The 10,535-nt window shown below is 46.1% G+C and overlaps 1 protein-coding gene across 3 annotated transcripts in view; it reads right to left on the reverse strand.

Moving 5' to 3' along the window:
* The window catches only part of TGFBR2 (transforming growth factor beta receptor 2), a 101,020-nt gene extending 92,381 nt beyond the window's left edge, over window positions 1-8,639 (reverse strand). For all 3 annotated transcript variants that reach the window (XM_024116499.3, XM_028478436.2, XM_028478435.2), the window contains exon 1: window positions 8,464-8,639. In XM_024116499.3, coding sequence (XP_023972267.1) covers window positions 8,464-8,557 — 94 coding nt within the window. In that variant the 5' untranslated portion in view covers window positions 8,558-8,639. The remainder of the gene's footprint in view (window positions 1-8,463) is intronic.
* Between the last annotated feature and the right edge of the window lie 1,896 nt (window positions 8,640-10,535).

Below are 10,535 nucleotides of genomic sequence, written 5' to 3' on the forward strand. Positions count from 1 at the left end.
CCAGACACCTTGATTGCTAGTATGACAGGGTTTAATCTTCACCAGCTGTCTCCGAGGCAGATTCTTAATCTCAAACTAAGGGTCACAGCTGGATTAGATCATTCACGATCAAGGTTTTGTGATAATTACGTATTTGCAACTTCTTTTCTGTTTGGTATGGGGCCTCTAAACTAGGAAAATGATGAAGAGGTTAGGAAAAAAAACGTTTTGGTTTGGTGATGTAACAATGCAGACTCCAGAGTATTTGGATGGGGTTGGGGATGAGGAGCACTTTGAATTTATTTTCTAAGCCAACCAGCAAATCCTGCCGTTAGGCATGTAGTCAGGTCTTGTGGAAGTCGAAGCTTATAAATTTCAGGGGCACTCGTTAAGAAAAAGAATGTAAAAATTAAGAATAGAAATTTAGGTATGAAAGAGAATATTTAGAATTTAGAGTGGCATCTTACACATTACAAATTTTGAGAAGCTGCAGTTACCACAAATATAAAAGTTAAAAGAAAACAAATATTTTTATTAATTAACTGCCTGATACACCTCTGAAATATTATTGCTACATTTTTTGGTTACATTCTCTTTGATCACCTCTTCCAATGATATTTCACGGTATTCTCTTTAGAGAAAATTTAAAATAATTCAACCTTTCCTCTAGAACTGTTGATCAGAATTTGTAAATTTATTCTTGAGATAACTTGGAAGTTTTTTCCAGCTTCATAACTCATAAGTAATGTCATATAAATGTTTTGGGTTGCCTCCAAATTTGGGAAAACCTCTATGAAGTTGCTTTTACAGGTGAGCTGTAATATTCAGGGCATCGCAAGATGACTTAAATATTCTCTACCTTGATAACACTCGTTAACCACATTGCCAGGGCCCCTCCCAGAGCCAGGAGGGGGGCCTGCACCAGGGAGAAGCCTTGAGGTTCCATCCACATCATGGTAAATCCACCTTGGCACACCATATATAACCCCCACCTACTTATGCATCCTTGAATTCCCCCAATTCTTCCAAATAAAGTGCCTGTTCTATTCAGAATACCTACTAAATTCCTTGATGGCATAACTATGCCATGATTCAGCCAGGACTGTATCACCTGATGTGTATATTTCATTTTCCCATCAAAGTCACAAGACAGGCCTAACATGTGACTACCTGGTGTGTGGATCAAACGTTATTTTATTTACCTAAAGAAATTACATGGGATAACATATGAAAAACACCAAAGCCTTAGAAAAATGTTGGATCTCACCATTATTTCTCTTAACCCCTAGAGTCTCCCAGCACCCACGCTATAATGGAGAAGTGGTTTGTATCAATCGAGGCGGCCTGGTCCAGTAGAGCCTAGCACTTAGGGTCTAGGTCCCCAAACCAGACCATCTCAGGTTCAACCCCAGCCTAAATCATTTGCTAATTGAGTGGCCTTAATTTCCCTGATCTCTAGAGGACTTACAATGAGCATTATAAAGTCGACCTTGTAGAGTTGTTTGGAGGTTAAATAATACACATGAAGTGCTCAACATGGTCCAGGCAGCAGCAGTTAGTGCAGCTACAATCATTACTATGCATTATCAGGAAACCTGCCCACAAAATCTCTCGAGTGAAGCTTCCTTGAGATATTAACACCATTCAGAGCGGCATGAGCCACTGTCATCTCCTTCCATAGGAAAGTTCTGCAGAGTTTTAGAATCACCAGCAGCCATCCACAAAGCAGCAGAGTGAATTTCCTGCCACAGCCCATGAATCCTCCATGACGATTTACAACTTTAACAGATAAAGTGGCAAATATTGAAAATATGAACCTGACTCTGTATTTTCCTTCAAAGATACTCATGGTTGTTCTGCCAAGCCCCCAGCTCCCTGCAATGCAGTTTTCACAATCCTATACCTTGTATAGTATCTTAACAGCTTTTTACTTCTTTATCTGTTCTGATATTCTTGTTTCCTTAAAAAGGCTTGAGAAGGCCATGGATCACTCAAATAAAACATTTACAGTAGGAGAAGAAGACATCCAGATAAGCTGTGCCTTGCCTCATGTTCCCAATACCCAGAGGAAATGCAACCAAGGCACTGGGAAATCTTAAAGAAACTGTGTAAGTGAAATCCTGGATAGAACAAGTCAAATGAATACAGCTGAAGTTTCCTGCAGGAAAAGATAAGCCATGAAAAACTGAATTTCCCCAAGGAAATACACCACTATGATTACAGCCAAACTCTTAGCTTTTTCATTAATGAGCAATCTCTCTACTCCAGGGAAAATATGATATAATCAACAATAACTAATTTTGTACCTAATACGTCTGCAAAGGCGTGGTGTTGGTGCAGATCAATCCCCAGCGTTGGAAGACCCAGGGCGGGGGGACAAATGGTGGCCCGCAGACCACAGGTCAGAATATTGAAAGTTATAAATCACACTGACAAACTGTTCAATAAAGTAGGTTTTATCCTTCTACCTTGATTGACAAATGCACCTCCATAACGTCTTAGAAAAGACCAAGTTCAACTTCAAACTCTTGACCTGCTCAGAGACCAGCCCTGGAACTGGGGAACCACTGTCCCAGACCTGGCCAACAATCTACCTTCCTCTTTCCACTGGCTGCTCCATCTGGCACCAAGAGGGACCTTGTGACATGTAAAACACCCAAGTTTTAACACTCACACCCCCCCACACCCCACACATACACGGCTGTCCCTTCGCCACCCCTCAGGCCCATAGACCAGTGGCTACAAAGGCCCTCAGGAAGATGGGTCCAAAGGTCCATGTAGGCTGTAAAAGTTGGTCCACGGCCATCCGAGCAGCGTATTTTGGGTTTCCAGGTACCTGAAACTGACCTATAAAGGGGAGACTTTGGACTCAGAGGCCCAGGAGTCTCCTCACCCCATAGACAGGGGCTGACCAGAGAACAATAAAAGTAGTTCCCTCTAAATCCCAGGGCAGAGGCTCCTTTTGCCCGTATACTAGGCCTATATTTTAACTGAGCAGAAAAATGGGGGGGGGGGGGATATCTCATCAGAAAGGAGCAAAAATAAAAAAGAGCCGCTTATCTTGAGAGCAGGCAGCCTTCCCCAGATGCAATCTCACCCATCACATGCAATTGCCCTGAGCTAAGTCCATTCTAATGATCTACAGCTTCAGCCCTGCGAACAAAACACAGATGCTAGGAAACCCTAAAGAGGTCAAGCAGGAGATCCTAAATTGACCACAGACAAGGAGGCAGTTGCTCCATGTTGAGTGCCAAGACCTAAAAAGCTGATTATGGCAAATAAAAGACAGATCCTTTTGGGAGGAGAAGAATATTGACCACCTACAAGTTTTCTAAAAGTCAAATCATCCCCCTTTGTGATACTGGATAAATTCTACTCTTCCCACCCTCCCCAGCAGCTTGTTCAAGGTCTGTACACAGACGCTGGTCCTACATGCCTGGAATCTGGGGTTGCCAGTATGTATCTCTGAAAACAGCGCATGTCCAGCTGCTTGTCAATGGACAAGGCACAGGTCACCCGCAGTGGGTCCCACCACCAAGACGCCATTATCAGACTAGGAACAGAAGAGTTTTCTTGGGCAAAGAGACTCTACCCTATCCTGATTTTCTGTAGGACAATGACAAACAGGTGACAATCAGGAAGGAGGCAGATCATGCAAGCAAAGCAAATCATGATCTCAGGGGCATTGAATGGATATTAGATGGTAAGTTCCCCTTTCTTGAATATGATATCCCTTTACTCACTCCCTAACTTCTATCCCAACACACATACACACAGATACACCAGGGAAAAGGGCAAAGCAAAACACAAGGAAGACAAGGTTAGAAAACACACACACACACACACACACAGAGGCAAACGTCAAGTTGCTTTGTGCAGATTCTATCTTCTCCATTTATAAAATAAAGGTAATGAAAATTATCTTGTCGGTTTCTTCTGAGGATTAAATTAGATAATAATGTCAGGCAGCTGGCTCAGAACAGGTTCTCAAATGTTACTTCTCCCTTCTCCCCACTTGTCCTTGAGATGAGCCAACTTACCTGCTTGGCTTCCCAACCCTCATGACACGCCAGGCAAGAAGGAGAATCATCGTTATCCCACCTTGGTCAGAAGCCACAAGTAGGTAGGAAGCAACATATTACAAGGGAAAGGAGTGCAAAACAAATGGTGAGCATTCTTGCTGCTAATACCTATCTGCTAAATCATCTCTACTGAAAATCATGAGTTAATCTGCTAAACTGTACAGAAGGCCCCTGAGGGCAGAAGCCAACAAGGTGACAGAGTTATGCTTTTCTGTGGAAATTGGCTAAATAATGCCATGCTGTAGCCAGGAAGGACTTTTCCTCCACACCCTATTTTAAACTGTTCCGGTGGTTTGCATCAGACCTAAATAATAGCCACACTGCTCTTCTGCAGATAGCGGCTGCCCCAGGACTGCACTTCCCTTAGACCAACTCACTTCACTGCTTATAAACCAAAACAGAAGACCCTGATGAAAAAAGAAACTTCAAAGCTAAGTTTAGATTTCGGCACTTCATTTTTAATGAAAGTCTCCTTTCAACAACCTTCTAGAAAAAAAAAGAGAGAAGATTCAGTATTCACTGGCAAATGTCTTTGGTAAGACTTTGAAAAAGTTTTGCAATGGCTTTGAATGCCCTACATGAATTCAAATGTACAGCTAAAGAGGTTGGATGAAAACTTCTAGCAGCTTTCCATCATGTCTGTCAGAAGCTGACATGTTTGTCATCTTTTTCCATAGGTCATCAGAATAAAAGAACCAATAGCACAGTATAAAACAGCCAAACTACCTATTGAGATCAAAGCCAAACTATTCTCAATAAAGACTTTACCATTCAGACCAAACACCCAATAAATAGTGACTGCCTGGTTGTGGAAATGCTCGGCTGACTTGCGGTGCCTCTAGGAGGATGAATGAATGGAGGTTCAACTCAGCATTTCCTCGGTGCTAAGTGATATGCCAGGCACTGCCAGAGACCCTGGAGACAGAGAAATGAGTGGAACAAACCCAGTGCCTTTGAGAGAATGGGTAAGGGAGTCTCATCAAGAGCTAATTCTGCCTTACTATTGTTAGCAGCGAAAACAGAGGCCTTTCCCCGGGAGGAGGGAAACTTTAGCTCCACCCAGGGCATTGAAAGCAGGTTTGCTTAAGAATGACACTTAAGTCTTAAAAGATGAATCTAAATTATCCAGGGTAGCAGGAGTTCCAGACAGACAGCAGCTTGAACAAAAGTGAGGTGGCCCAACTGGGGGCCCGGAATAAGGCAGGCACAGAAAAGAACAGATCAATGAAAAACACATTCAGAGGGACAGTGGAGGGAATGGAAGGAAACACTCAACACCCAACAGAGTGGGCTTTTGACAAAGAGGTCTAGAGTCAATAACGCTTCCAAGTACACAGGGTTAAAATATACATGCTTCTCTGGGCCTCAACACACCCCCCATATGTTAGACTCAATGGAGGCAAAGACCAGACCTGTCTTATTCACTCAGAATACTGTTTCCAGGTCTGAGCCTCCTGCCTGGCAAAAAGTGACATTCTATAGATACTGCTGAGAAGAAAGAATGGGTAATGGCCACTTTCTGCAATGGCACCAATGAAGTGTCATTCTTAATTGGAAAAATATGGTTAAAAAAAAAAAGAAAACTTTTAAAAGTTGTATTGAAAACTGAAATGCAGACCATGTAGCAGGTATGCTGGCTCCACAGACAGCAATGAGGACTCATCATTTCAAGGTGGGGTGCTACCTTGAAAAAAAGGCAAGGAGGGACTTCCCTGGTGGCACGGTGGTTAAGAATCCGCCTGCCAATGCAGGGGACATGGGTTCACGCCCTGGTCCAGGAAGATCCCACATGCCACGGAGCAACTAAGCCCGTGCGCCACAACTACTGAGCCCGCGTGCCACAACTACTGAAGCCCATGCGCCTAGAGCCCGTGCTCCACAAGGGAAGCCACCGCAATGAGAAGCCCGCGCACCACAACAGAGAGTAGCCCCCGCACTCGCCGCAACTAGAAAAAGCCCACGCGCAGCAACTAAGACCCAATGTGGCCAAAAATACATAAATAAATAAATAAATAAAGGCAAGGAATCCAAAATGTGATGAGTATCTTATAGAAACCATAACTAGTTAAAAATAAATGGCCTAGAGGTGAAAAATGTGCTTTCTGGGAACAAAAGCAAATAGACCAAAGATCAAATTCTGGACCTAGCAGTTTCCAGAACCCTGACAAAATCAGCAGTGATTTGGGGAAAGAAATTTATCCGTACAACACTTTTACCAACATTGAGTCCTCAACAAGGATCTCCTGTTAGGTATTCGAAAAGTAAAAGTTATATTTTTCAGATCTGAAAAGTTTTCAAACATTTAAAGTTTTCCCCCAAAGAGCAATTACTTAATTTTGGGCATTTACGAAGAGTGAATCTACTAAGGCAAAAACAAAAACTAAAATACCTTTAAGTATGTATCTTAGTGAAGTTTGCTCTTATACTGAAGTCCTTGGCTCACTTGTCAATATACTAAATATAAGACGGATTTTTTAAGTAACCTAAGAGAAGGCTGTGAACAATCTCATTTCCTCTTACCTTACCATGCATTAAGATATTTTGAAAAATGTAGTGACAGATTACCAATTACGTTAGGAAAATCCTGAAACCATTTACTTCCATAGAAAATTAAATGCAAGTGGAATTAGGTTTCCCACCTCCACTACAGCTACCTTTGACCTTCAACTATCTTTAAAATGTAATTTCACATGAATACCAATCCAAAATGATTCCTTAGTTCAACCATTTTGTGGCTTTAATTCCATAACAATATGAAATCTGTGGGTTTTGTAACACTGTTTAAAAGCCCAAATAAAAAGCCAGCTGGCTTTTAAGCTAATTGTTTTAAAGTGTGTATACAGATGAACTGAGACTGACTCATGAACTACTGAGTCTGGAATTTGCAAATCATAAATCTTATCCTCCTAAGCAAAGACTAACAGAATCAGGGCCCCCTAATTTGCTTCTTTCGTAATCTGAAACAAAAGTTTTAACGATTTTTAAGGTACACTGAAAATTAAGGGTGCCGTTTAAAATATTAGCAAAATATAACTCAGTTTTTAAGACTTTGGTGTATAATCAGAGAGTTGAACATTCTGGTACTGCAAAGTAAGAAAGCATCCAAGGATGAAACAGTGGAACTTTATTAAACTGTAGAACTCAAATCTGTGTTAGGATTTTTTTGTTTACAATAGTCCTTCCTCATTATCTTAAAAACTCCCATCTCCATGCCACCTTCAGTAAAAAATTATAACTTTTAAAAATTCTCAATCCACTTCAAGAACTGTGAAATGTCCCATGCAGAAACCGTTCCATATTTCTTTTAGACAAGACCAAAGGTAAGTCTGCCTCTGGCCCTTGGTAAACAGAATGTGTGCCTCAGAGTGACAGGGACTGTCAGATCCTCCACATTTCATCCCAAATCCACACAGGGCATCTCCAAGTTACCAAAAAGGAGTAGAGAGACAAAAGATGTTAAAGATGAAGGGAACGTAAAATGATCCAAATCTAACTATGTCCTTTCACGGATGAGGAGACTGAGGCCCAGAAAGGTACAAAAACTCCAAAGACTCCATTACCAGACCCCAGATGCAGGTTCTCAGTTCTGTAGCAAAGAGCTACAAAATTTCTAACTTTTAAGGTCTCAGGGGTTCGGTACTTTGCATAACAAATACTTACGAGTTCAATTCCTGCACTTTTCTCCCCACAAAACCTCCTAGACACCAAGATCAGGTGGGCAGGGGGTGTTACGATTTTAACCTTTCCGTTTCATTTCCACCAAACAATTGCACAGAACCTTCAAGCCCGCAAGACGGGGTTGTCCTGCGCCAGGCAACATCTCCAGCACCTAGCACCTAGCAGGCACTCAGTAAATACTCCGCCTTCCACCTGACAAGCCCCACTCCCTGCCGCATCCACGCCAGCCCGCAGTGGAGCGAGACAAGTTTCCTTTGGCAATCGCCCCTCTTGAAACTTTGCTACAGCAACTCCGGGCCAAAAAGCCGGTCCGGGGGCATGTGGCCCTGGGCAAGAGCTGAGGATGGGGGCCCTGCCCTTTCGGGGCACTGGGCGATCCCGGGCCGGGGACCAGGTGTGCCCGCCGCTCGCTCGGAGGCCGCCCGGGCCGCGTCCTGCCTGCGCCGATCACCAACTTCTCAAACTTCCCTTTCCGGGGGTGGGGGCGGCCCGGGACGCAGCGCCCTTCCTGCCCGCACAAAGGGGGCCGGGCGCGCCCCGCGCCCCCGCCGAGACCACTTTCCTGGTCTTTGGAAAGAAAAACGCACCCGTCCCAGCGCAGGGTGCTGGGGCGCGGGCACCGGGGCCACGTCCCGGCTTCCGCCCGCCTCCAGGGCCGACTGTCAAGCGCAGCCCGGCGGGGCCCCGGGGACCCCGGCGCCAAGCCCGGGCGGGGGCCACTCACCCGACTTGGGAACGTGCGGCGGAATCGTGCTGGCGATGCGTGTCCACAGGACGATGTGCAGCGGCCACAGGCCCCCGAGCAGCCCCCGGCCCATGGCAGCCCCCGCCGCTCCGCATAGACCGGCCCGAGCGTGCACGCCGCGCCTCCGCGCCGCGCCCTGCGGACCCGCGCGGGGCAGCGGTGCGGCCAGATGTGGCGCCGCAGAGGGTGGCGGTGGGCGAGGCGCGGGGGGCCCGGCGGCCGAGGGGAGCTGCGCGGGAGGCCGGCCCGGCCGGCGGGTGCGCGCGCGGAGTGTCGTCGGGCCGGGCGCGCGAGTGACTCACGACTTCGCCCGGGCGCCGCGGGGGAAACAGGAAACTCCTCGCCAACAGCTGGGCAGGACCTCTCGCCGCCCCGAGCCTGCTCCCCGTCTCGGCTCCCGGTCCTCGCCCTCCCTCGCAGCTGCCAATCACGTCCCCGGGACCGGCCCCTCCGGGGCTTTGGCAAACTTTCAGCGGCCTCGCGCGTTCCCGCTCTGAAGATTGACTACGGAGCACTAAGTGCACACGTTCCAGAAAGTCACTGAACGCAGAGAGTGTCTGCGCTCTCCAAAGCACCCCCACCAACATCCTCCCCTTCCCCACAACCCTCTTCGGGCTGTTCCTAAGTGCTTCAGAGCTGGTTTTCAAACTCCAAGTGGCGACCCAAGAGTGGATGCTGAAATCTGAGTTGTGAGCACTTTTTTTTTTTTTCAAGTAAAGCAGTAAAAGTATTTCCTCATTAAACTTTGTTTCAATTGTGTATGCCTAAACCATCACATTGTAAAATGTTTATTTTACTGTAGGTGGAAGTCCAGAAGTCTGTTCTCAAACTTTAATGTGCTCATGGGCCCCCTGAAAATGCAGATTCTGGGCTTCCCTGGCGGTGCAGTGGTTGAGAGTCCGCCTGCCGATGCACGGGACACGCATTCGTGCCCCCGTCCGGGAAGATCCCACATGCCGCGGAGCTGAGCCTGCGCGTCCGGAGCCTGTGCTCCACAACGGGAGAGGCCACAACAGTGAGAGGCCCGCGTACCACCAAAAAAAAAAAAAAAAAAAAAAAATGCAGATTCTGCTTCAGTACATCTAAGAGGCAGCATTTCTGATAAGCTCTTGGGTGGTGCCTCCTATTTTGAGCTGCCTCTTTCTTCCTGGAGGTGACTCAGTGAGCAATTATAAACAATAAGCCATCACAGAGTGATAATGGTAATGGGAAACGTTATCTTCAGAATGTATCAGGTATGGCAGAAAGTGTGAAAGTAAAAGTGGCCCGGGAGTCAGCTAAGTGCCAGAGTTTGCCTTCCAACACTTCTTGTGAAGGGACAGAACTCTGAGCCCCTCCCCTGCAAAAGGGGACATCGGTGGGAGCAGAAAAGGACGAACTTTCAACTTTCCCTTCTTGCTAAGGTGACCAGGTTTGCCCCCAAACTATCCTGGTGTACATCTGTTTCAAAGTTGAATTATTAACAGAACCCCCCTCTTTCCCATGTGTCTTGGTTGGATATTGACTCATATGCTCATCCTACTTCCAGCCCCCTCAAAGAGTTAGATTCAGTATAGCCCTCTCTCTGGTCAGGAGATCTTCCAGCAGGTTACACAATAGACTCCTTTATCTGAGACAAAGCTTGTTTGCAGAGGCATGTGGCCAGGCTTACTGGGAATAAGGCAACTAGCTCTCCCTGGAAACCCACCCCCTGAAATCTTCCCTGTCAATCTGAGAGTTCTTTTGCTTGGTCCTGGAAGTTAAGTCTTGTCACCATTGTTCCACCCAGCACAGAAGCTAACTTTTAGGAAAAGACCACTTCCTAGCTCTTGAATTTAGGATGCAGGAAGTGGGGTGAAATCATCAGGGTTGGGCATCTTCCTTCCCACCAACCTCCTTGCCAAAGCCACTTGAGCAAAGGAGGAAAGTTGAGTTCAAAATCTGTTTCTCTCCATTTCCTCCACAGGCCCTGCCCATGCCACCGCCACCCCTTGAGCAGGAGTCTCCCAGCCACTCACCCCCAATCAGGGCCATTCTGGGCCTTCTCACTCAATTTCTCAAAACCTAGCGAA

Source organism: Physeter macrocephalus, chromosome 18, assembly GCF_002837175.3.
Source record: "Physeter macrocephalus isolate SW-GA chromosome 18, ASM283717v5, whole genome shotgun sequence".
NCBI classification, from domain to species: Eukaryota; Metazoa; Chordata; class Mammalia; order Artiodactyla; family Physeteridae; genus Physeter; species Physeter macrocephalus.